This window comes from Emydura macquarii, unplaced genomic scaffold, assembly GCF_026122565.2.
Source record: "Emydura macquarii macquarii isolate MOO-44397 ecotype Brisbane River unplaced genomic scaffold, CSIRO-AGI_Emac_v2 contig_480, whole genome shotgun sequence".
Classification (NCBI taxonomy): Eukaryota; Metazoa; Chordata; order Testudines; family Chelidae; genus Emydura; species Emydura macquarii.
The window spans coordinates 13,882,007-13,909,376 of NW_027130617.1; the positions used below are offsets into that span (position 1 = coordinate 13,882,007).

At 40.5% G+C, this 27,370-nt stretch overlaps 2 protein-coding genes across 2 annotated transcripts; one reads left to right on the top strand and one right to left on the bottom strand.

The window, feature by feature from the left end:
* The first annotated feature begins 1,491 nt into the window (after window positions 1-1,491).
* GNG5 (G protein subunit gamma 5) lies at window positions 1,492-6,560 on the top strand. Its single transcript, XM_067538578.1, has 3 exons — window positions 1,492-1,713; window positions 4,001-4,156; window positions 6,311-6,560. Exons 1-2 carry the CDS (start codon window positions 1,633-1,635, stop codon window positions 4,124-4,126), a joined length of 207 nt encoding a protein of 68 aa, XP_067394679.1. The 5' UTR covers window positions 1,492-1,632; the 3' UTR covers window positions 4,127-4,156; window positions 6,311-6,560.
* Window positions 6,561-6,973: 413 nt separating this feature from the next.
* Window positions 6,974-16,223, bottom strand: RPF1 (ribosome production factor 1 homolog). Its single transcript, XM_067538576.1, has 9 exons — window positions 16,011-16,223; window positions 15,432-15,488; window positions 13,641-13,721; window positions 13,124-13,219; window positions 11,781-11,934; window positions 10,584-10,666; window positions 9,416-9,597; window positions 9,202-9,328; window positions 6,974-8,484 (listed from the first exon to the last, which is right to left on the bottom strand). Exons 1-9 carry the CDS (start codon window positions 16,155-16,157, stop codon window positions 8,443-8,445), a joined length of 969 nt encoding a protein of 322 aa, XP_067394677.1. The 5' UTR covers window positions 16,158-16,223; the 3' UTR covers window positions 6,974-8,442.
* Window positions 16,224-27,370: the final 11,147 nt, after the last annotated feature.

Below are 27,370 nucleotides of genomic sequence, written 5' to 3' on the forward strand. Positions count from 1 at the left end.
AGGTACATACCCTTCCTTTTACACAAAACTTGCTTTAGATTCTTTGCTGCCGTACATATTCACTGCTTGTCAACTTGCTGATGTACCAAATGTGCTAGTATAGACAAGGCTTATGATTAGGACTTCTGTTTTTTGAGGTTTATTTATTTCATTTGGGGACAATTATTTTTTAATTTTATGTAGACGTCAAAAATCGGGACTTTGCATGGCTTTCTCTTTCCATATATTACTCATTATAGTCATGTATACTGTAATGAGTAATCTCTTTATAATATTCTCTAGTGAGCATCAGCGGGGTCTACACAGACCAATTAATGTACAACATTAAAAATCCCCACCCCCTGTAGTCTGCATTACTGCTTCATGTAGACAAGGCCTTAGACACAAGTAACCATTTCTGCTGTTTAATGGATAAACACCAATTTCATTTGTTTTCTATTAAGGGTGTTTTATTCATGTTTAGTGGTTAAAACCTAAAATCAAAAGCCCTATTTATGATTAACAAATAGAGACAGGTAGGCTATTATTAAAAAGAGACAAGTAAGTGTCTGGCTTTTATTCCCAGTTCTGTCCCTCACTGAGTTCTGATCCTGACGTCAGTAGTTTTGTTTGAGTAAGGAGCACAAGGCCACTTTGATCAGAATGTGCTTGAGAAACATTAGGAAAGTAATTTAGCGCTATGCCTCAGTATCCCTATCACTAAAATGAAAATAATAATTCTCACCTACCTCCCAGGGCTGTTATGAGTCTTGATTAATGATTGTTCATAAAATGCTTTAAAATCCTCAGTAAAAAGAACTGACAAGCACCAAGCATTCTTCTTCTTATTCCCTTTAGATGGCAAACAATTTTTGAATTTGCATTGATAATTGAGATTACCATACAAACTAATGGCTCTTTTAAAACAACAGATGTACTTGTCTCCTTAATCTCATGGCCTAAAAAACACAAATGCTCCAATCTTGTGTTTTACGTGGATGTTTTCTATCATTAAAAACAAACAAAGAAAGCATCATGATGCTCACTATACAACCCACACCCTGCCTTATTCTACATATTCCTTTCTTCCTCCTTCCTCCCTGTCTCTATCCCAGCGGTTCTCAACCGTTTTTCCCCGAGTACCACTCGGGTCAGGTACAGTCAGGTCAAGTACCGCATGACCTGACTGTACCTGGCCCGGTGGAACTCGGTAAATAAGCGGGGGGACACTTTCGGCGGCGGCGGGGTTGCGTGGAGGGATCAATGCCCTAGGGCGAGCAGCCTACGGGGCTGTGTGGGGACATGGGCTAACTCCCCAGGGACTCCCTGCGGGACCAAACCCACACAGGAAGCGGAGCGCTCCCGCCGCCGGACCGCCGCGGGCCCTGGGAGGCGCTGCCCAGCCCTGGCGCTAGCGGGCGGCGGCGGGGAGCCCCTCCCCCTCCTTTTCCAGCAGCCGCCCCTCCGGCGAGCGAGCGCGCGCACAGCGCCCCCTCAGGCCAGGCGCGCGCGCCGCCCTCGAGCCGGGGCGGTGACTGCGCAGGCGCCGGGGGAAGTTTGGGAAGCGCGGCGCCCGGAAACTTCGTGCTAAAGTTCCGAGCAGTCCCGCCCTGGCCCCGCCGCAGCCCGAGTCCAGCCGCTCCCCGTCGCGCCATGTCGGGCTCCTCCAGCGTGGCGGCCATGAAGAAGGTGGTGCAGCAGCTGCGCCTGGAGGCCAGCGTGAGCCGCGTGAAGGTGAGAGGCCGCGCGGGGCGCCCGGGCCGCACCTGAGGAGCAGGGCTCCGCCTCCGGCCCGCCCCGCCCACCGGCCCCTTCCCCTGCGGGGGGCGGCTGCTTACGCTGGGCTGATGGTTGAGGGGCTGCTCCTGCGTCCCCTGCCCGGCTCCTTTGGCCGGCGGACTGTGCGTGCCCTGCCCCGACCCGACCCAGGGGGCCCGCGGGCGGCAGCGCAGGGACAGGCCGCTCTGCCCCACCCGCTGGCTGAGCTGCGAGCGGCGGGGCGGGGCAGGAGTGGCGCTCCCGGCCATTAAGTGTGTGGTGGGGAGGGGTGCGGGGCCCCCCCCGGACTCGCCCCATGCGCGGACTGTACCCGGGCTGTCCGCAGCGCTGGCTGGCAGGCAGGCCTCACTTCCTCGGGTGTTGCTTCCCTGCCTCCCTCCCTCCCTCCGTGCTGCACCTGGGCGCCTCCTTCCCCGGCCTCCCTCTAAGGTGCTGGTGCTCTGCTGCGCAGAGTCCCTCGCGCCAGCTACCTGTGCCGCGGGCACTGGGTCAGCCTAGGCCAGGGATCGTTGATTATTTTTTGTAACGGTCCAACTGTCTTGGGCAAGGTCCAGACTCCAGCAGAAATATTGAAAGATATAAACAAATTAAAAAGATGTCAGAGGCCGTTCAAAAGCATCACAACAGTCCGGATTTGGCTTCCCGTCCCCCTGTTGACTACCCCTGGCCTTGGCGAGTGCAGGCCTCTCATCCACTTTATCAGATATGAAATGGAGACAGCCCAGGAGCTAGCCTCTGCTGAGTGAGCATCATCTGTGAAGTTTATGGCTAGGAGAAGCCTTGTATCAAACTGGGCAAGTTAGAGGGTGCAGCTCTCTTCTTTCAAAATAAGTAATTAGCAAGAAATCACCTGATGTGTTTTCATTTTACTTCTCTTTTTTCAACTACCTGCAACCTTCTGGAAAAAAATAGAGCTTTTCCTTTGTAGTATCATCCCCAGGATGTTTTCTGAATTGGAGAATAAAGTTAGTTTATCTGAGCTGGAGGTCAGTGCCTGTGCATACAATCATAACTGATCTGTTGTTTCTCCTTAAAAATGAGGTTTATTCTTATTTTGTGGGGAAAGCTTCACAGATACATAAAGCAACTTTCAGGCTTTGTTAGAGAGGTTTTTTTTTTTTTTTTTTTTTTTAATTATCTGGCTGTGGATTTGCAGACAAAGTTTGGATAAGTGAGGATAAACGAGGATTTAAAATTTACAGCCTGAGTGGCAGAAGGCTTTTCCCATTTCACTTTGGTACAGATAAAATCAAATTGAGAAAACTGAAATGCCCAGATACTGGAAAGTTTAGTCAAATTAGGCTTCCTTTTCAGCCACTCCTCCCATTTAATTCAAAGGCTTAAGCTTTTTTAGGGAGGGACCTTTCTTTTACAATTGTTTGCATTGTAACTGCCACTGTCACCCCAGTCCAATTGAGTCCCCTGGGTACAACTGTAATAGATAAATACCACTTCTAGGATCATCACTGTACCTTGTTTGGAGCTGAAAATTTTAACATACAGTGGGGTGGCTTTTCTTGAGGTCATACATTGCAAAAGGAATCTGTTTTTATATAAAATGGTATATTAACAGCTCATTATTCTTAAGACTGGTCTTTACTGTTAGCTCCACTTATCGAGTTTGCTCTTATTCAAGTGAGAGGAGTTATACTGCAAAGAACATTTGAGCTGCACAAAACTATTGGATTAGCAGTATGGAGTAGTTGAGTCCTCACTGCTTTACTAGTCCTAGCAGCACTTCAGCTTCAACCTACATACCACCAAGCCAGCCACCTCAAGTTAAAAGCACCACTTAACTGAACTTAGACACTTCTCTGTGGATGGGAGCTTGAGTTTTACCTTAAGCTAACCCTGTAGTATAGTTCCAGAGGGGTAGCTGTGTTAGTCTGTATACAGCAAAAACAACGAGAGTTCTGTGGCACTTTAAAGACTAACAAATTTAATATTTGCAGACACAAGCTTTCAAGAGACTTCCGCTCTCTTCTTCAGATGCAGTAATACAGAAAATAGGTAACCCTGTAGTGAAGACAAGCCCTTAGAAATAAAGGATCAAGTAAAACAATCTGTGGAACTGTCTTGGGGCTTGCATCAGTTAGACACCGGTGTGTGATTGCATATCATGTAAAAGTTAGCCGTAATGCATTCAACTGTACTGAATACAGCACCCTTCAGCTATTACAGACCACGTTACATAAAACAGTGTTTGCTGTGAATGCTAATTTAAAATTTACTTTATGACTAGGTTTCTCAAGCTGCAGCAGACTTGAAGCAGTTCTGTCTGCAGAATGCACAACATGATCCCCTACTTACAGGAGTGTCTTCAAGTACAAATCCCTTCAGACCCCAGAAAGTCTGTTCATTTTTGTAATTTGGTGAACTTTCTTGGTATCTTTCAGTGGTAAGTTTTTAAACTCTAAACAATGATGCAAGTTGTTCCTGTTTGTTCTGATAATGTAAACTGCCATCAGGTCATCCATTTTAAATGTATACAACATTCATTATATAGTATCTTTTAAAAAAATGTTATCTTTGCCTTTTTCAATAAACTTTTCTATTGAAATGTACTACTCCCATCTCCTCACCAAAGAATTTTTAGTGGTAGGAACAATGTCCTGTGTGACAATCCTAAAGGTTAAAGTATTTTGTCCATGAAGCAGGTAGAGCAGATTCTGGAAGTGCAAGATTCTCCATGCGCCCATGCCAAATTATCTCAATCCAAATTTGAAGGGATTTCTTCTAGAATAATTTAAATCTTTGTTGCAATTTAGAGCCTTGTCTCTGAGCTACAGTTGCTAATAATGGTGCTTCTGTAAGGTGAACAGTTATCTAGTTGGAAATATATCAAGACCACCAATTCATTTAACAGGAACTTCTATACAGATAGTGGTTCTTTGCTGACCTTAAACTGAGCAGTGAAATGGGTATCCCAAAACTTTAGGTGGATTCCCTAATACTACTACTACTGATTATGGAGTTTGATTAAACTCATTTGGGTAGAATGGGTTATTCTACTACTGACTCACCTGAGAATGCTAATGATTATATTTCAAGCTAACTAAGCCTATTTAGAAATGTGGGGATTAAAATTTATTTGTAGCAAATCACTTGTAGATCACCTGAAATTGTAGTTTGTAGGAGGTAAAACTGTACTTAATCATGTGTTTCCCAACAGAAATTTGGCAACACTAAGAATTTCTTAACCTAAGTTTTATAAGTTATTCCCTTTTACTTTTACATTGAATTATATGCTCATGTGATAACTTACTGTTACATTCCTCTCAGACTGAAGGAAGCTTCCCAAAAATACAGTGATACAAGAAAGTAGCTAGAATAGTACAAGCTGCTTAAACCCACGTCAGATCTCTCCCAGGAGGCAGCCCCTCCACTGAAAAAAAAATAATCAGATAAGGGTATATCTTACCCTTGTGTGTTAGAAGTAAGTTCTCCCCTTCCCTTGAATAATTCTACAAACACAAGTCAACATTGTCAGTTGTATGTTTGTTCCTTCACTAGTTTGTGTTAATATGTGTTACCATAATGTCTAGGGAAGTGTTTCAGGAAGAATCACTAGAGTGAACAGAAAAGATAGCTGGCAAAAAGTTTTTCCAAGACTTGTTTGAACACCACATTCACCTAAAGTGTTTTGGAATTCCTGTAGAATTGGCTGTTGGGTTACTTTCACATTGAATTATATAAACTGATTCTTATCTACAAATGTCAAATAAGCTTTTTGTGCAATGACATTCCTAGTATGCATTCATACTACAGCATTTACTTAAGACAGTTAAATGTTTACTGCTCTCAAATGTCAACCAAGAATTTTGGGGAGGGGCTAAATACTGCATAATTTTCCTTTCTAAAGTGGAAGCCAAACCTGCAAGCATTGAGGAATAGTGGCCTAACAATTTATGAAGTAGGCAAAGTTGACCATAGTTGAATCAATGCTGTGTATAGCATATTAATCCTATTCTACATTAAGCTTTTTCTGAGAATCACACCCAGGAATTAAGGTGGAGTTATAATCTCCTTTTCCTACTCCACCCACAAATAAAAGCCTTACTTGTAATAAGAATTTAAGTTTTATTTCTTAAGTACTAGCCGCTACCACATGTTGGGATGGGACTGAAACATCTGTTTCTGCAGAAGTCCTTAGGACAACAGTTCAGAAGTGCTACCTGTACATGAGGTTTCTTTTCCCTCGATGTTAGCATGAATTTATTTTCTCTGGCCAACCAGTGCAGGGCCACTCAATTTAACAGATTCAGCTACCAGGACATAAGAGCCCTCTATTCACTAGTCCGAGTTGGATTCTGTCTCTGTTCCCTGGTATATGACATCCTATCTGGGAAAATGTATAGTATATAAACTTCTAAGAGTGATGGCAATGAAAGCCATCCCTTGGCTCCAAGAGCTACCTGTGAAGGTAGACTAATTTATACCTACTTGTCTATGATGTCTTCTATAACAAAAAAAGACATATGGGAGTACTTTCATCAAGCATACAAAGATTTTCATTACTTTTCTCTAACCACTTTCTTTGTTTGTCTTTCAGATCTTCTAACACCTTTTCACAGCTGCTCTGTGTGGAGGCACAGAATGTGACTCAAGGAGTGGCTTGGTTTGAAGTCTGTACAAAAGCTTAGCCTTAACAATGTGCCAAGTTAACTGTATAAATTGCTACTGTTGTCAAATCTTTTACCATCTACCTCTCCAAATGAACTGTGTGCTAGATGCAATAACTTCTACTTCATGAGGGAATCAGTTTTACATACCAAGCAAAAAATAAAAATGTTTTGACTTAATCTGTTTTTGGAATTACTGTAGGGCTGTTTTGTTACTATGACTGACACTTCTTCAAAGTTATCTGAGTTATATATTTACTAAAGCAGTGTTTCTCAATTGTTGTGCCGCGGAACCCCGTTAGGGTTCTGCGAGCAGCTGTTCTCCGCACTGCCGAAAAAGGGAAGATGTCCCAGATTTTTCGGCGGAGGGTATCGAGTGTAAGTGTAATTTAATTGAGAAACGCTGACCTAGTTGTTTGTATATAATTCGCTTATTTTGACATTTTTTTTGGCCCCATATGTAAAAATACTGTTAAGAGTTTGGGGGGTTCCGCAATTATTTATCGAGTTCAAAAGGGTTCAGTGGCCAAATTTAATTGAGAAACACTGTACTAAAGCATACACTCAGGTCTGAAAGACTTCAAACACTACCACACCACTAGCCTGGCTTCAGTTAGAATTGTTATAAAACCACTACATTTTTTCAGAAGTACATCATCCATGCCCATACAAAGTTGGTGCTCAGATGTTGAAGCCAGTGAAGATTTTTGTTTTCCTCGTTCTTTGCAGTAGAGAAGAACCAGTGTTGTGGCTCTTTTCTACCCAAGATACATAAAGTAGCTTAATAATTTTCAGATTACTTATTCTTAAAAGCATAATACTGATGGATTAGTTACAAAAGTCCCTCTTGGTAGCTGGACAACTCAACTCCTTACACCCATGTAGTTGACTGTCCTCAAAGCATCTCTACAAAGTGGACTTTGATTACGAGTTTGTGTGAAGCCACTAGCCAGCTATTAGATAGCTTCTTAGCACCCATATTAGCAACAAGAGGCAAATTACTCAAATGGAAGGAGCTTTCAGACAGTGAGCATTTAATGAAGTTAAGATACAGCTATGTATACACACTTGCTACATCTTGGGAACTTTGTTAAATACTCACTGTACTTTAGCTCTGAGTTGTCTTAGTAAGAGACTGCACATATCTCTATGGGGAGGTATCTTTTCCTTGATACTCCTCTCAATATTAGCAAGTACAGCTAATCTGGATATGAAATACAGTTCTTGGAACAGGAGAAGTAGTGCTGTTATAGTAATGATACTGCAGTTTACAAAAACAGGACTCCATTGTTCGTGTCTGACCTATTTTAACTGACAGTAGAGTCCGTTTACTCACCTTCGAGCACAACCAACCATGTTACTCCCAAACAGTTTTGTTTCGAAAGCACTCAGTCATGACAAAAGCTCAGTAATTACTATAGTGCAACCCACTGGTAGATGCTACTGCAGTCTGCTGCCCACATGCTAGGAAACTTTGCCAGTTTTGAATAAGGATGTGTCTAGTAAGCATGCTATAGCGTGCTTCCCAGTGTAGCTTGACAAACATGCATTAGTTCCGCTCATACTAGCGTGCTAAAAACAGAAGTCTGTCTGGAGGTGGCAGTTCAGGCTATCCACCTGAGTAAGTGCCCAGGGGATGAGGCAGGTTTGTGCTCAGGTGGGTATGCCATGCTGCCCCTGCCACACTGATGCTTTTAGCACACTAACTCAAGCAGAGCTAGTGTATGTTTGTCTACCAGTGCTGGGAGCATGCTTCCCAGCTGCTGTGTAGACAGAATTACCCTTAGAGGCAGTAGCTCTGCTTTAGGAGTAAGTGATTAGACTTAATTAGAAAATTGAAGTCAACACCAATCATATTTCAAAATATTTGTTGTAGAAAGTTTGAGGATGTCTGTAGTTTGCCTGCTGCACAAATAACATTGCTCACTGATGAGCAACATTGTTTATTAACAGTGAGTTTGAGATGACAGGACCAGAACCAGACTTAATAATTTAGATGCAGAAGAATTAAAGAACAATTCTGTACTCCTATTAATCACAAAGAACTAAAGGACCATTTCCATTATAAGTGGAATTTTCTTCTACTTGTGTCCATTTCACGGCGCTGAAAATGAAAGAAATGATATTCATTATAAAATTTGCTGTTAAATGTAACAGTAGCAGACACTAAAGAAATGGGCAAATACATATTTTAAAACAAAACAGTAGGAGGGGGAGGAAGGTGATGTCTATCTTCCCAGTGGCATCACAGCTGCAATATACTTTAACTAATTCTTGGATTCAGTCAGGATTAGCATTGAGGAAGACAGACGACAGAGAGTACATTTTCCATTGTTAGTTGTGGCATTATCAAGATTGCACAGATGGCTCATAAATGGAAATGTGCTTACACAGTCACCATAAACGTGATTATGCTCTTTGAAGTGGTTCAGTACTACCTATTCTATCACTCCCATTTTATTTAAAATTACGTAAAGTCAGTTTAACCTGAGATGTATGCACACAGTCAAGCCTCGCTTGCACATTACGATTATTCCACTCATATGCAAACAAATAGCTCTAGTCAACTTTACAAGCAAGACAATAGCAAGTACACAACGGTAAGACTTTCGTTATCCTTGCTGTTTTTTATTCACTTATTTTCCAATATGCGAGTTAGAAAAGAGCTTTTTAAGAAATATAGCAGAACCTAAGTGAAGTTTCAGTTTGCCATGTCCATACTTTAAATGTAATTTACTACTTTTCTTTTAGGCTGACATGGCTATGTTTCAGAATGCCAAAATTTAAGTGCCCATCCCGATATCATTACTGAAACACATACCTTGTGAATCCATTCATACTCTCCAAATTTGGAATCAAAGGTTCCTTTTTGAAGAGACCTCAACTTTAAGGTAAAACGTGGCCCAACCTCTTGAATTCCCACTTTCTTTTCACTCTTGAAGAGGTACCTTCAAAGCCAAAGGGAAACAAATTAGGTGGGATGCTACAGGATGGCAGTTTTTGTTAGCTACTAGCAATATTTGAGAAAAGATCACCTGTGAAATCTAAAGAAGATATAGTCCCGCTGATTGTGAAACGTAGCTACTTGTCTTCCAATGAATTGAGGATCATGTGGGAAGAGAGAAGCAAACATGCGACCAACAGAATGGCCCAGTCGTGTTGTAAAGTTATTCAGGATTACTTCAGGTTGATGTTCTGTGGGCTCCTTCCCTTTTCGCTGGGATGAAAGTAACAAGGTAGGAAGGATAACAAGATAAATACAAAAACATTTCCAAAGATATGTATTCAAAGATAGAAATTTGAACTAATACAACAGAGAGGTAAAGAAGGTTAAGGCCAAAAGATGTATTAACTCCTTTTAAAATGCCATAAAAAACACACAGTGTGCAGCATTAGTTGGTAACATTTAAGGACCTCAAAATGCTGCTAATTCATTGTTAAAAAGCCAAAGTTTCTTGAATAAATGTGAATGAATAAATATCACTCTTTCATATTTTGCCCTAACATATAGAAAGAGTATCCCACTACCAAAAAAAAATATAAATATATATATATATATATATATCAGTCTAGCCATCACAAAAATCTTGGAAAGTCTGTGTGTGGACATTCAATTCTAATTGCTACCAAAGCTACTCTTTCATCCATCCAGGCCAACTTTTAATGAAGCCAGATTGACTGAAGGTACAGTAATTTCAATCCCTTCATTGTTAAAGTGTATTAAAAAAGAGCAGAGTGCTTTTAGATTAGTTGGGGGCTAAACAAGAGTTCAGTATTTCCAGTATACCATCAGGATTCATATACATTAGTGATGGCCCTGTATAAAAATCTAGGTAAGATAATATCTATACAAAGTGGAAAACAGTCTTTTGGAATTTGTTATACAATTGGTTTTATATAATGCTATTGCAACAAATGCAAAAATATATCACAAACAATCCACTGCAGGAATTATTCAGTGAAAGTCTATTGCTCTACTATGCAAGAAGTCAAACTAGAGAATAGTGGTCTTGGTGCTCCTTGCCTCAAAATCAGTAAGACATCACCATCTTTATGAAACCAACTGAACATCATACCAGTATGAACAGTTTCCTCAGTATACCAAAGTTAAGAAAACATGGAAGAAAAAACTTTTACCATTAAGCAATTTGGATCACGCATCTATTTGTTTTTTGCTGTTATTGAGGGAATAAACAACCTCACCTTTATTTCTTTACGCAGACGAACACTGCTCATTCTGAAATGAGCAGTTGGACCATCAGGTAAATGACTTAAAATAAGTCCATCTGTTTCAGAGAGGTAAGAAAAGCTGGTATAGATATGAAGTTCAGTATGCAATTTAAACAGGATACAACAGAAGTGATTTACATAGAAACCTGTGTTGAGTTCCACAGAAACATTGAATATTATATTAGAACCTTGCTAATTTACACAACCTATATTTCATATATGAGAGAGCTGTACCCACCCTCTTCTCAGTAATAATGGAGCTTGGAGTGCTGTAACAAGGTCTCATATTACTAAAATTTCCATACTTAAAAATACATTTTCTATAGTGTATTTTATGTATACTATGAAATATCATTAAAATTTTACTTGTCAAATAGTTAACCAGAACACATTGTGAGGCATTATTTTCTATTTGTTTGTTCACTTTATTTTGCTGCAGATCACCATCAACATAATATTAAGGAAAGCTTAATAAATATTAATAAAATGCAACAGCTGATTAAACTGTGTAACTCAGTGCAATAAGAATGTTATTCATGCACTAGATTGTCTTAGAGAAATAGAGTGATTCACTTGTTGACAAGAATTCCAAGCTATCTACAGAATACCACCATATTGGATACATTCAGCATTTCTTTATCTAATCACCAAAAATATCTCTCAATTTAAAGTGCTAAATTGATACCATTATGATCAAACAAAAACAATACATATGAGGATGTGGCCACATCTAATACCAATATGGAACCATATTATGGCACCTGTGCTGTGTGTGCCTCAGAATTAACCTGAGGCATGCAGGTATCCAAGTAGCATATTACCGCTCTTGTAACTTTGTATTTATAAAGTTTTAAGTTACAGTTTGAGACATTGCGCTAAAAATGGCCTTTGGTTTCATATGCTATATTTGGCCTGTAGAAAGGTAAAAATACATCACAGTATCACCAGGTTCTTAACTTCTAAACATAGTGAAAAACTTCCCTACATCAATTTAAGCTGTATAGTGATATGAAGAGAAAAGCATAATGGATCTGGGAGGGATCTTGGAGACTTATATAGCTCAATTACTTTCTTAACTTTGTCTTAACTAAATTAGTTAGTGAACTAATATCTTCATCATATAATTGAGATAACTCTATGAAGAAACTCCCTCTAGTACATGAAGGATACTTGGTATTTTGCGATCTTCATTAATAACAATCAGATCTGTGAAGTCTCTTGAGATGCACTGTGGGATAATTCTTTTCAGAGCCAGTCCTCTTCGATAGTAAACATGTGCGTTAGGTATGACAGTAGACAGCTGTTCACAGAATCTCACTGTTCTCTGCACAATAGAAAGCCTAGACTGCAATATCTCACTTGTTGGGTATATTGTAAGGATCATACAAAAAAAAATTTCACGCAACTGCCTCCTTTAAGTGCTTAAAATACTTAAGTGTTTTTCTTAAACATTTCTTCCACTAACTCTGCTAACATTAACAGAAATCAAAGTGTTGTATATTAAGAACACCACACAGTAACTAGAGAAAAATGTGTCTGATATTTTGCTGCATTACAGATCTAAACTGTATTGTCCATCTTCTATTTAGAAAGTAAACTCTTTGGGGCAGGGACAGTAGCTTCCTCCATTTTGGAGAGTACTAAACACTCATGGCATTGATGTTCAAAAAAAAATGCAGAAAACAGTTTTTAGAGATTCCATTATTCCTCAAACACAAGAAAGTAGAAAAATCCTAATATTAAGTAATACATTCATGTTTTTAAAACAACAACAAAATATTAAAGGGAAATAGTCAACTTGCAAATAAATCAATTAAAAAAAGTTTTAAAAGTAGTTTCAGGTATGACAGCTGCCCAAGTCCCATGACAACTGGAGGTTTTACAAATCACATTTTCCTAATTTTAAAAAGTGTTTTTCATTCTTATAGGCTCTGTGCAAAAAGCACCAATAGCCCCAACCCTGCAATAAAAATTGAACAGGCACAAGACTCTACCCATGCAGATCTCACTATAGGATTGAGGTCAAGGAGAGGAAAAAGATTATACACAAAGTAAACCAATTGAAGAAAAAAAAATTCAGATAGAGATGCAATTTTCAATTTGGAGGTGTCCTTTCAAGATTGTGCAAATGTAGAGGTCTTGTGAAAGGCGTTGGATTTAAAAATCTACAGACCGAAGTCTCCTATTTATCAAATGAAGAGATAAAGCTTAAGAAAATGGCAGTACACATTTCCTGATGCTGTACTACCAATGTGCTTCAATCCTGACACAGAGGAACCACTTAGTCTAGAATTAAGAAGTTTCCCTGCCCATTAAGTCCTCTGTCTCTCTGTTGAGATTACCAGCCAGGGGACCATTGTTTAAGTCACTGTCTACTGGACTCCAGTTGCATCGTCAACCATGAAATGAAAATCTCTATCCCATAATCAGTCACCTTAGTCTTTCGGACCCCCCATAAAGTGATTGACAAAAATGTAAAGATCTCACACATCAAATTTTATGAAAGTATTTACCCCACGAGGTCTATCTGATGTTGTGATAAGAATCTTGGGAACTGTCTGTCTATTGAAATATGGTGCAAATTCATCGGTAGCTTCATCAAAAGCAATCTAGGAACAAAAACATGGTGAATTTAAAATCTTTAGGAAAAACACACACTAAATTTTTTTATTTCTAAAAATAATTGTCCACTTTGGCCTAAATTCTGGTGCTATTGAAGTCAATAGCAAAATTCCAAAATACTATATGGGTCCAAGTTCTGGCCTATACTGTACTGTTTAGTCAATATGTCCCATTCTGTATCTGTGCTTTTAACAAAGTTTAATATAATGGGAGATAAGATACAGGCAAGGCTTGCTAATAATAATTACTCAGCAGTGGAAAATTATCTTAAATTAAATGATAAAGGGATGGCATATGCAAGATTATCAATTCAGAAATGCCCTAACATGAGAGTGGAAAATAAATATAGCTTATAATCAGTTCTTTTTAAATTAGATTTTGGAGGAAACCATGGTTTAACACATTTACCTCTTCATCATTAGGATCTACAGTTGTTTCATCATAAACTCTCTGGTTTTCAATTGTCTTCGGTACAGGCTTTGGTGGTGCCTTTAATATAAAACAGTTTATTAAGAGTGAAATAAGTTACAGCAATAATTTCTTTTAAAAATAAAATGTAAGGCATTATTTGTACTTTGTGGTACTGAGGGCTTGTCTACACAGTGCTGGCAAAGCACACTAGAGGGTTGTGATTTGTAACATGCTCTAACATGTTGTGCTCTAACTGTCTTGTGTAAACCCTGCTGGTGTGCTTTAAGGGTACCTAGGTTCACATCAACATAGTTTCTACAAATCACACCTTTCTGGTTTACTTTGCCATGATATGTAGACGAGTTCTGAGTCAAACAATGAGCTCAATTCCACATTCAAATGAGTGACTCATTTATTCTGTAATTTATTTTATGTCATCTTTTAGTAATAATTCTTTAAAAGCTGGAATATACCCTAAGACGAGTTGTAATCTTTGTATGCACCATAGAGACTATACTGGCATAGATATGTTGCCACAGCTATGCTTGCATAAACCAACAACACAGACACAGCCTACACCAGTGGAAAGGGTTTATCCATTGGTGTAGGAATACTACCTCCTCGAGCAACAGTACCTAAGTCAACAGAGGCATTCTTCTATTGACCTAACTGCATGAACACTGTGGGGTAACTCAGAATAGTTACATTGCTTAGAGAGGGTGGATTTTTTGCACCCCAACCGAGATAGTTAAATCAACCTCAGTTTTAAGCATGGACGAGGCCTTACTTTGTACATCAGCATCATTGATACCATCACCTTAATTTTGAAGGGACATCATTACTTTAATACTAAAGATGCACTATATGGAGCAGAACACGTGGCCACGACATTCAACCCACTTAGTTTCCAAGTTCATAGGAAGTGGTTGTGGACCACCATTATGTTCCTTGTTTCTTCTTTCTGGTTCAGCCTGTTTTTTCTTCCCCACCATTCTCCCCAGCCTTCAGCCAGTAGCTGTGAAAGAAAAGTACCATATTCCCGTTGCAAAATATTTTACCCACAGCATCTGCTGTAAATTAAATTGACTAAGATCACACAGTGTTAGGCTGTTTCACTCAAAGCAACATTTGATAGAGAGTGCATTAACGCAAATTTGTCTCCAGCTCCTTGTGAATGTTGCAAGAATGGAGATAAAAAACACCCCACCATTAGTCGCTGGGTTTCAGCAACAAGCAAAAAATACCAATTTATTCACTGTTAGTATAAATATGATTATTTTATAGTCAGTTTACCTGAGATTGCACATCATAGTGCTGCTGAGACAGTGTTACATAGTGATTTTGTCAAATGGGTAGAAGCTAACAGAGACACTGTTTATATGCATATATAAATACTGCATCTGGTTTTCAGGAAAGCTCTGCTTTTACCCAATTTGCAGTCGATTTGACAAACAACTGAAACGTTATCTGCCCAGTTATCATACCACAATTCAACAGAACATTAAACAATGGCTTTTTTAGATTCTATAGCCAATGCTCAACACTGCAGCTCAAAAGACAGATATGAACAGCACTGTGACCACTAACGGTCTGACTACAAAACTATAAAGCATCCACTGCTCCCAGTTTGTTAAAGCATATGTAGGGAAATAATTCCAGGTATCCAACTGCAAAAATTACAATACTAACTTAAAATTCTATTTAAAAAAATATTAATATTATACCATACATATTGCTTTCCAGGCAGACAGTGTGTGACACAGGAAGCTATTAATGGTTTTCTTTTACCTTATCTCCAAGGGCTTCTCTCTCCTTTTTCCGTTTTTTCTTATTTGCCAATTTATCCTGAAAAAGGCAAACAAATCTGATTGGTTAATTGGGGATAGTGGTTAAAGGCAGCTCTGCCTATTCCTGTCACACTGCAGCAGTTAGTACAGGGCCCTTTGCTAGAAGGAACCCCTCACCCCCTTTTACACCGGGTCCATCCGTGGCCCCTTCACAGAGTGAAATGAATCCGGCTCCAAAACAACTGGCTGGCTGGGAAGTATTTTAATGATGCAACCAGTGTCAGTACCAACAATGGGGAGAGCCCCCCGGCCCTTCTCCCTTTAAAACACCGTTGTCTGCAGCTGCCCTGAGCGTCTGCAGCTGCCCGGGGTCTGGCCTTATACTGGGAGTGTGAGCTCCTGGGGCGGGGCGGGTCGGTCTCCCCCGTTTGCACAGCACCTAGCCCTGCACGCCCGACAAGTAACAGCCGCGCTCCCCCCGGGGCGGGCAGCCCAGGGAGTGGAGGGCAGGGACCGGCACAGCGAGGGGCTCCCCGCAGGCGGGCCCGGGCCGGACACCCGAGCGGCCTCCAGCTCCCACCTTCCTCCGCTGCTGCTTCCAGCGCAGGAACATGAAATGGCGCCGCTGCTTGTTCTTGATCTCGGACACGCTGAATCCCGGCGGGAACAGGGCCGGCTCCGGGGCCCGCCCCGCGTCCGCCGCCATGCCGCCCGCTCCACCAGCCATGCTGCCCGGTCCGGGCCGCGGCCACCCCAACACTGGCCACTGCGCCTGTGCAAACAGGAGGCGGGGCGGGCACGTGACCCCATCCCGGCAAGGAACCGGAAGTCAGCGAGGGAGGGGCTGGGGCGCGTGCGCAGCAGGACGCGCATTTGTTTCTTCTCTGAGCGGGTGGTTTTTGTGTGCGCCTGCGCCTTGGGGGTGAGGTAAGGACAACTGACTGTCCTCCGCAATAAAAATAGAACCCGGAAACCTTGTAGTGCTAATAGCCCCTTAGACGGGGCGCGCTCCACAGCGCGCGGTATAGCCTCCGCGGAGCCGTGAGAACTGGGTGGGGGACTGGGTGGAAATTGGGCTCCCGAGGCCCGGAGGGACGGGCCTGGGCCTGGTGACAGGGTGGGACCGAAGCCGTCTCGCTTATGTTAAAAGACGAGAGCGGGGGCAGGTGCGTAGGCTGCACGCACTATACCGGCCTGGCTGGAAAAGCCTCCGGCGAGCCGCTAAACCAGCCGTGCGGTGCGGAGAACAAAGGAAACGTGTGCGGCGGCCGCTCTTTGTCTTACTGCCTTTATGGGGCTGATTGGCTTGAAGCTGCACCGCCGCCTGTCTTCCTGCAGCGGGGTTAGTATTAAATAGCCGGCCGCGCCTTCCCTTTGAAGTGGTTGGCGAGGCAGAGGGAGTCAGCACCGCCTGGGGAGCCCGGGCCATAAATTCTAGACCTTGCTACGTGAGCTGCCCTTGACACGCAATTTCACATTGTTGGCGTTTCCCCATCCTAAGATGGATGTAATTTTTGTTGGCTTACTTGCCTCCCAGGAAGGGGTGAGGATTAATGTTTAGCTTTTATAAGGAGGTTTAAAAGCACTGAATATAAGCCAAGTATTTAATGGAAAAAAACGGGCGATTGTAAGCTCCTCAGGGCGGGGGCCTTGTCACTTTACATGTCAAAGCATCTAAAGCCAATATGTATAAAAAAGGACACCATGGAAATAAATACAAATACAAATAAATGCTTCAATGCACTATGTTTTAAGGTGGCAACTTGTCACCAAATTGTTTGGTTTTGAATGAATAATCATGCTGATACTTGTGACAGAAGTTGTGGCACCTGTATGTAGTTTCAGGTGAGTGAGTAGGTACACCATTATGCCAGAGAATTCTTCCTATGTGCCAAATACTGTAATGGCTCTGTCATGAGGCTTATTATTAAAACAGTATTGTGCAGGCATAAGTGTTGGAGACTGAGACTCTGAGTTCCTTAACTACAATGGTACATAACTAACTTTGTGTGTGACTGTAGGCTGGTCACGTAACCTTTGTGTGCTTCACTATCCTCCTCTGTAAAATAAGGTTATTAGTTGTTACTAATCTCGCAAAGAACCTTGAGATCATCAGATGAAAGGTAGTTCCTGAATGTAAAGTATTATTAATACATAATTTATAACCATACTGTCATGCCTACCCTAATAGTCACATGTATATTCCACATTGTCTTGATTTTTCAGAGCTTTCTGGTTTGATAAAGCTCGCTCATGTTCTCAAATGGAAGTCAGTGGCATGAGCATGGTCCTTTTTTTTTGTATTTTCTAATATATATTCATTGTTTTACATTTACAGTTATTTTCTTAGAGTGAGTCAACCTGATTTTTTAATTAATTGTAGGACATTGTAGGCACAACAACCTTTTTTGCATAATTTAAACCCCCATATTCTCAGTTTTTTTTAAATACTGTTTATTTTTGTTAATATGTAAGAATCAGCACATATTTTCAATAATTATTTTTATAAGTAACTAAATTGTTCTGAGATTCTTCATTATTATGAGGGTGAGAACTCCCAGATCTAGCAATATTATTAAAAGCTTTATTAAAATCATGGGTAGCTTGGTATTCGACTGTATAACAAAATGAAAACAAATATCCTTACATGTTATCTTGTAATGTGTTCAGCAAACCTTTTTGAAAATTTAAAAGGCTACACAATGTCTCTTTAACCATTATAGCTGTGCCTTGGCTCCTGTGATAACCCACATCTTTTTACTTAGATTTATTTGGGCTGTTAAATCTTAGGGCCTACACATGGAGGCTCTAAGTATTTGCTCTTAGGTGAAATTAATTATTAGTTTATTAGAGGGTCTTGTGCTGGCCCTCCATATTATTTACATCCCTCATAGGGGTTGTGCTGGGGATTGGCTGGCTGAGCAGCCATGCACGGGAGCCTGCACATGTCTCACATGTCACAAGACTAGTCTCCAGCATACTAACCTGTGCAAGGCCGGCACAGGACAGATGGAGTGAGGGTCTGTGTTTGTGCAGATCCAGTGACCCCCTGTGCCTTATGGAACTAGTTCATAGGGGATACAGCTTCTTTTCCTGTCCAAAGACTAGATTAGCAGCTGGAAGAGTTGCTGCGTAGCAGCAATCTCAGACCTGGTTGGGGTGTGGGGAGGTGAATTTTACTTTTCCACGTTTCATCTACATAGAATCTGAACTTTATACTGTTGGAGAAAATTTCACCTGTAGAGTTCTTTTCGTCAGTCCCAAGCTGCAGAGTAAGTTGAGGACAAATTCCCTGAGCTAGGATGGGACCATACAATTGCTCTCTTCACCTTTCTCGTATATGAGCTGGCCCCTCAAGAATTGCCTTGAAATTTTGGAATATATTTCATGGTTTAGACACAAAAGTTACTTGTACTATGCTGCTTCTGTGAGTGTAGAGAGCAGCATTACAGGATCACTAAGTATATGAGGATATGAAAAAAGGAGTCAAGAGAGCTCAGACCAGAGTTTTCAGGCCTGTTTTTCCTGTCATGTGGCCTGTTTTTACAGTAATGTAACTGAAATGGTTTCAGTGGAGTTATTCTTAATTACTGCTGGTGTAAATGAGAAAAATCAAGCCTCATATTAGGAATTCCTTGCCACTCTGTCAGCTTTACTACATTTCTCAAGAAAAAATACCTTAACTCTCACCTGTGCATCAGGTGCAAGTGGTTTCCGGGTAAGCAGTGATACTTAAGGGGAAAAAAATATTGGGGGTGTGAGATGGAATCCTTTGGTGGCCCCAAGACCTTCAAGCATTTTCTTTGTTACATTCAAAAGATTGCTTTTTTTAAAAATACTGGCACATTGCTAGGTAATTTTGGTCCTGATACAGAATCTATTACAACACTTGAACTTTGTGAAACTTCCTAGGCTTTGCAACCAGAACTGGCAATTGGACTAGTTAACAAAAGCCTTTAAGCTATGATATGTAACACAAACCATAGTTGCTAATAATACTTTAAACTATAAGGTTCTGTTACTGGTGTATTGGTATGGTAATGACAGCTGGCCTGCCTGGGAAGGGTCAGTGTTGTACCTCTCTAATACATATTTACAGAAGTGTTGGAACTAGGGGTGCTGAGAGTGTGGCAGGACCCCTTGGCTTGAAGTGATTTCTGTCATATACAGGGTTTACAGTTTTGTTCAATGACTTTCAGCATCCCCATTATACACATTTTTAAGAAATAAATAAAAGCTTTTTATTTCATCAGGAAAGTTTATTTTTATCACTGCTTCAGATCATATGATGTGTACTCAAAATAATAAAGGAAAACAAATGATCAAGGACAATTAGGAATTAGTATACAAAGACTTTCCCTCAGTATAGTTATCTATAGGAATTCATACTTCAATCCACTTCCTTACATCAGTCCCCCTCCCTTCACTTTATAAGTGGTCATGTCAGTCATAAGAATACTGCATGGCACTAAAATTCCACACCCCTCTCCAAAACCAGTAAGTCCACATACCACCTCCATTTCCATAAGCACATTCATAGAGATACTATTCCCCCCTTCCATTGGGTCATGCAAGTCCATACCGTAGGAGCACAAAGCATCCATAACATCTATGTAGGGTGTCACAGAATAACGGTGGGGACAGTAACTCCATTTATGACAATGTAATTTGGTGGGAATAGTGTCCCAGCCTGTCTCATAGACTCATAGGCCTGGTCTACACTGGCGACAGAGGTCGACGTAATGTCACTTATGGCGAACTCCTAAAGCATGTGTCTACACTGGCACATTAGTTCCATCGACTTAAAGCGTGGTAAAAGTGGACCTAATAAAACCACCTCCGCAAGTGGCGTAGCACGTAATTCAAATTTAATGGGTCAATTTTGCGTCCGTGTACACATAGCGTAACATAATTTGACATTAATGGCCTCCGCGAGCTATCCCATAATGCCCCATTGTGACCGCTCTGAACATTCGTGCTCTGCTGTTACGTGGCCACGCAAACAGGAAATAGCCCCTCCCCTCAAGCCCCAGGAAATTTTGAATTTTCATTTCTTGTGTAGCCAGTGTGGAGAGAGCTTTGTAGCTGAACTTGTCATGGCAACTGTAAGGCCCAAAAACGCTCCGGCATGGAGTCGACCAGAGGTCTTAGATCTGATGGGTCTGTGGGGCGAGAAGTCCATTATGGCTCAGCTCAGAGGATGGGGCACCTAACACACCAGACATGATCCTCAGAAGCTGGACCACACCAGACCTGAAGGATATGAGCCAACCCAGACTGGACCACACCTAAAGGATAGCAGCTAGACTAAATCAGGGAAGGGGAGACAAAGCAGGGTGAAGGAGATCAGATCTTCACGGAGGGGAGGAGCCAAACCACTCTGAATCCTTGAGGGTTTCTTTACCTGTTGCTCCAAAGCCCATCTCTGTAATATGAACTGATTAACAGCAGATCTAGGCAAGCTAGACACCTTAACTTCTTGAGGAAATACCTGTATTTCCTGGAGGGCAAGTGTGCTTCTCTGTGTGGGAGGTGAACGCCAGGGCCTTTCTGTTAGTGTTAATTAGGCATGGCTTGTACTACATGAATAAAATATACCTGTATGTACTGAAGAAAAAAAGGTTTATCCGACACTGGGAGTATGATTCAGTTCTATCTAAATGTCTTACATAATTTATTACCTTCTGTCTTTTCATTATGTTTCTTTGTTTTCAGTTAATTGCTATTAAAGTTTTTTTGTGTACTGCTGGAGTGGCTTCTAGGTACTAAATATTACTAGGTGTAGAATTCATAGCAAATCATTTATTATTTAATTTTTTTCTTTCTGCTTGCAAATTGTACACAAACTGACAATTTCCTCTTTGTCCAAAATTATTCATCAAGAAATTCCTTCAAGTAATTCTTTGACTATAGATTGTTTGTGAACAGTTTGTTACAAGTGTAATATTCAAGGTATTTTTTCCCTCCTTTGCAGGTCATCTTTATAGGTGGAGTGGAGTCATAACAAGTGTTTTCATAATATGTATGTATTTATGTATATTTAAATAAGAAAATAAATACAAGTGACTGAACCCCTGTGGGGTGAGAGCAGAAATCATGTTATTTAAATATTATGTCCCTTTATGTTATTGTATTTCAATGCCTAGATTTCATGCTCATTAGTACTCTGCAAATACATGTGGTGGATAGTTAAACAGGGCCTGACTCTCCTTTCACAAGCAGTGGTTTTACATTGGCTGGACAGTAGAATCAGCACCATTATCTGCCTAGCATAATCAATATCTATCATAGGTATTTATAGAGTGCCAATGATACTTTATAGTCAGTTTCACTATTACCTTTTATAGACCGTCAGTTATTCCCTTGCCAAAAAGACACTTATAAAATTATTGCTGGTAATGTTTGAGGATGACAAAAAATTGGTGGAGTGGTAAGTAATGATAAGGACAGATTAAACCTTCAGAGCGATCTGAGTTGAATGGTATGCTGGGTTGACTTGAACAACATGATTTCAGTACAGTTAAATGCCAGGCCATATATGTAGAAACAAAGATTACGGATCACCCTCACAGGATGGGGGACTGTATTTTTTAAAGCAATGGCTATTTTGGGGGAATTCTGTGGCCTGTGTTACGTAGGGTGTCAGATTAGATGATCAAAATGGTCCCTTCTGGCCTTGGAATCTATAACTCTGAAAAGGATTTAGGAGTCATGGTCCATAACCTACTGAACATAAACTGCCAGAGCAATGTGGTGGCTAAGGGACCATATGCAATCCTTGGATGGATAAGCAGGCGAACAGTAAGTAGAAATAGGGAGGTTTATTACTATTGTATACACCATTACTGGAATGCTGTGGCAGTTCTGGAATCCATACTTGAAAGAGGATATTGAAAAATTAAAAATGGTTAATAAAGAAGAGCTACAAGAATCATTTGGGATGTGGAAAAGCTTCCTTATGGCAAGAAACTAAAGAAACTCAATCTATTTAGCTTATCAAAGAGAAGGTTAAAGGCTACTTGATCATGGCCTAGAAGTACCTAAATGAAGAGAACGTTTATGACAGTAGAAGTCTCTAGCAAAAGCAGAATAAGATCTCATGGCTGGAAACTGAAGATTGACAAATTAAAACTAGTAATAAGTGCAAATTTTACAGTGAGGATAATTAACCATTGTAACAATTTACCTAGACTTCAAGTCTTTAAATCAAGAATTAGTGTTTTTCTAAAAGATATTCTCTAGTTCAACAGGAATTTATGGGTTTGATGCAGGAATCACTTGGTGAAATTCTGTGGCATGTATTGTGCAGGTCAGACTAAATGATCACAATGGTTTGTTTTAGTCTCAAATTCTATGACTGTGAAACATCAATCCTTATAAAATATTTTAAAAGGAATTTAAAAATACGTCAACATAATATTTAAAGGGTGCTGTATCAGAAACTATATATTTTTAAATTTAATTAATTAAAAATTCAAGTGATCAGTTTTTTTAACTATAATAAAGATTTTTGCAGGGGAATTACAGGTGAAGATAGCAGCTCCTTCTATATTGCCTACACTTCCTATGACAAGATCCTTTTTTTAGTTGCTGATGACTTTGCCAAATTTTAACAGTTCAGGATGAAATTCTCCCTGCTGCATGTTTGCATCAAGCTGTTTTTTTCTTGAAAAAGTCTATCCATTTTTGGATATGGTTACAAAAAAACTGACAAGGAAAATGGTCAAGCGTCAAACTACAAAAAGCAAAAGATAATGAAAACAAATGGACAAACTATGCAAGGGAAAAACAGTTTTAAAAAAGGGAAAAGATTGGGGTAAAAACTGTAGGTACATATCCCATTGCTTTTCTTTCTGTGGTCTCTCTGTTGTCTATTTATATTGTAAATTTGTTGTGGCAGGAACCCTTCTTCTCTTGAATCTGTAAAGTGCCAGGCACATTTTGGGGCACTATATAAATAATACTAATATTGAAATAACAGAAGGTAGTAAATCTTGTAAAACATTTAGCTGGCAAAATGTAATGTTCCTGGTGTGGGGTAAGCTCTTCTTCAGTATGGACATGTATATTTTATTAATAAAGCTCAAGATATACATAATTACTATTCACAGAAAGTCACTGGCGTTTACCTCCCTCATATAAAGCCACACCTGCCCTCTGGAAAATCCAGATAGTTCCCCAAATTATACTCTGTTAGCTCTTGCCTAGATTTCACCTTGTTTTATAGTGATTTACAGAAGGAGCTTGTCTGGTTCAAGCTAGTCTGCTTCACTTCCTCCACATGAATCAAGCATAGTCCAATTTACCAGGAAACTGAGATTTTGGCTAGGTTTCTTAGAGCAACTGTTGATCCTTAGCTCTAGTCTGTGCTCTAATGGTTCAGCACATTTTGTGCTCACGCTGCCATTCACAAAGTGTTTTTCAGAAGACTGATCCCTTTCCTCTAGAGTAAAGGATCAAGAACACCCTTTCCGTAAGAGATCACTATGCTCTGTGGATAAGGAGGAATGAACTAAGTATCTTTTTGCCATGTATATATTTCCAGTTTGATTAGATTTTTTCCCTGGCCAGGTTGGATGTTTGTTTTTCTTTTTGATTTGCTGTGTGTGGACTATTTCAAGAGCTGAGATAGGAACCTGAACTTACTATATATATTCAGGAAGAAGTGAGCACATTTAATCTTCAATAAGAATCAAATCCACAAGGGAAGAATGCATCCAGATAACCACCGCTGCAGCTGAATTTCAGACATAAATGGACATTTAATAGTTTATAGAAGTTTAGTTCAGTTGACAATGTATTTTTAATGAGCTTTACTTGTAGCCTCACTCAATCCTAATTATTTCTCACTTGTGTGTGAGTGATGGGATTGACATGCACTGCCCCATCTTCCCACCACTAAACACTGTGGATAAGGAAGAATTAGCTAAGTACCTCTTTACCATGTACATATTTCCAATTTCATTAGATTTTTTCCCTGGCCATGTTAGGAAAAATTGGATGTTTGTTTTTAAAAATTTTTATTTGCTAGGATTGTGGGTGGGCTATTTGAAGAGGGTGATGGTAGGTTGGCAACCTGAGGGATCAGAGGGAAGGTTACATTGCACGGTCCATGGTGTATAGTAGTTGTGGTTATGGTAAAATGTGTGTCTGTGAGAGTAGGAAGTATATACTATGAACTGGCTTTATTTTTTGTTTCCTTGCATTTGTAAGTTTCTGTCAAGTATGTTATGTAAAATTGGTCAGAAAAATTCCAGTGAAACATTTTGTTGTCCGATTGCCAATATGTTGAAGTCAAAATGTTTCATGGAGATGGTTCGATTACAGGGATGTTTGAGTGGAACCCAGGCAGGGCTCCTGTATGTTTTCAGGACAACTCACCTACCCGGCTCCTTGGCAATCCACCTGCAGGACTGTCTCAGAGTCAGATACCCCAGGCCTTCCAGAGTCCACAGTTCCAGGGCAGGCTGCCAGTCCAACTTCCTCAGAGTTGTGAACCCCTGGTCTTCCAGGGTCTGTGGCACTGGGCCAGCCCAGAGAGAAAAATGCCCTGGAATCGGGGCTCCATACTCCATCATGGAGAATTTTGAAATTTTTAGTTTTCATTCTGAGTTGGATAGAAACCACATTTCAAAATACTGAAATCTTCTGCGAAACAGAATTACCTTTCTGAGCACAGCTCTAATGTTATGTTTGTAGCAACCTTAACCATCTTACAGCCAAGTTTTCATGTATTAATTTGCTGAGCTTTTTAAAGTTTAAGAGTAGGTGGGGGTGCTTGGCCAAGAGGCAGGTGGGGGTGGAGGGGCAGACCTGTGGGGAGGTTGGAGGTGAAGCAGTTGATGGGGAAGATTTTATTTATCTGCTGTTGTGCATGAGCATTTATGTGTCAGCAGCTACACATAAGTCCTTATATACCTTCTTCATTGTAAAATAAAATTAGAAAATGTAGTTTTCCTAATAGGAAAAAAATGTGTGTTGCAAACTGGCTTTTTCAGTCAGGTTTATGTGCACCCACCTGGCCCCAATCAACCAACTTTCTGTGTGCCTAGCCCTGATCAATCAAGTTTGGGTGCACAATATAGAAATCTTTAGTTATAACACAAAAACCAGCTAACCCCACCCCCCAATACAAATGAAAAAATACAAAAAACCCAACAACAGCAAAAAAAGACCTGCTGCACCAGATCTATTTAAGATTCACCTTTCTCCCAGGTTTTGAGTAGACAGAAAATGTTTTTTAAAAAGCTATCAGCCAGTAGTGGAAAAGTTACACTGACAAAAATAAGATTCAGCCAGGGCTCAATTTCAAATCCTTTCTATTCAATATTTATGAAGAGAAACCAACTAAAGACTCTATGGGAAATTGAAGGGGCATAAAAACTAAAACTGTGTGGAATTTCACACTGAAAAGCTATCTACTTTTAGAGAAAAACAAAAATGTTTGCAAAATTTTAAGCCTATTTTAGAAACCCTTACTGCAGAGTTGATGTTAGGTGCATCCATAATATTTGTATTATATAAAATTTACCTTTACAGTTGTCCATAATCTGTTATTGAAAATCTTTGAACCCAAGGCTGGAGTATATTGTGTAGAAGATGCATCACTGCAGAGATCATAGTAAAAATAATAAAAATAAGAATAAAAGAATTATAGGTAATATAGGTCAAGACATCTATGGTTGAGGATGACTGACCCTTTTCATTACAAGACCCTGTTTTCAGTTGTTTATAACTTTGCCAAACTTCGACCATTTGGGATGAAGGGTATCTGCCTAAGACTAAACATTTTTGGAAAGTTTTGGAAAAAATGGTTCAGCCGTTTTTCAAAACAAGATTAGGGAAAAAAGACGGTTACTGACCTGTAACTGATATTCTTTGAGATGTGTTGCTCATTTACATTCCGAGTAGGTGTGTGCACTGTGTGCACAGTTTGCCGGAAAGTTCTCCCTCAGAAGTACCCGCAGGGTTGGCTCTGGTGCCCCCTGGAGTTGTGCTGCTATGGCGCTCTATATAGGGGCCTGCCGACCTTCCACCTCCTCAGTTCCTTCTTGCCGGATGGCACTGACAGAGGGGTAGGTGGGTGAGTCTTGGAATGGACATGAGCAACACATCTCGAAGAACACCTGTTATAGGTCAGTAACTGTCTTTTCTTCTTCGAGTGCTTGCTCATGTCAATTCCAAGTAGGTGATTCCCAAGCAAGACCAAGGAGGTGGGGTCAGAGCTCAGATAACTACAGACTGGAGCACTGCTCTGCTGAATGCAGCGTTGTCTCTGGCATATCGAGTGATCACATAATGAGCAGTGAATGTATGGATGGTGGACCACGTGGCTGCTCTGCAAATGTCTTGAATCAGAACTTGGGCCAGATAGGCTGCCGAAGAGGCCTGAGCTCTAGTCGAATGGGCTGTAAACTTAGGAGCTAAGCACTTTTGCTAAGTCATAGTAGGTCCTGATGCACAAGGCAATCCATGAAGAGATCCTCTGGGAAAAAACTGGAAGACCCTTCATCCTCTCTGCCAGTGCCACGAAGAGCTGGTGGTCTTTCTGAATGGTTTGATTCTCTCTATATAGAAGGCCAATGCCCTTCTGACATCCACGGACTGTAATCTACATTCCTAACTGTTAGTATGCGGCTTTGGGTAGAAGACCGGAAGGAAGATATCCTGGTTTACGTGAAACTGGGACACCACCTTTGGTAGAAAGGCTGGGTGGGGACGGAGTTGGACTTTATCCTTAAAGAACATGATGTACGGTGGCTCTGACGTGAGTGCCCTGAGTTCAGAGATCCTTCTGGCTGAAGTGATGGCCACTAAAAATGTCACTTTCCAGGATAAATACAAGAGGGAGCACGTTGTGAGCGGCTCGAATGGAGGTCCTGTCAACTGTGAGAGAACAAGATTGAGATCCCATGGAGGGACTGGCTGATGAGTAGGAGG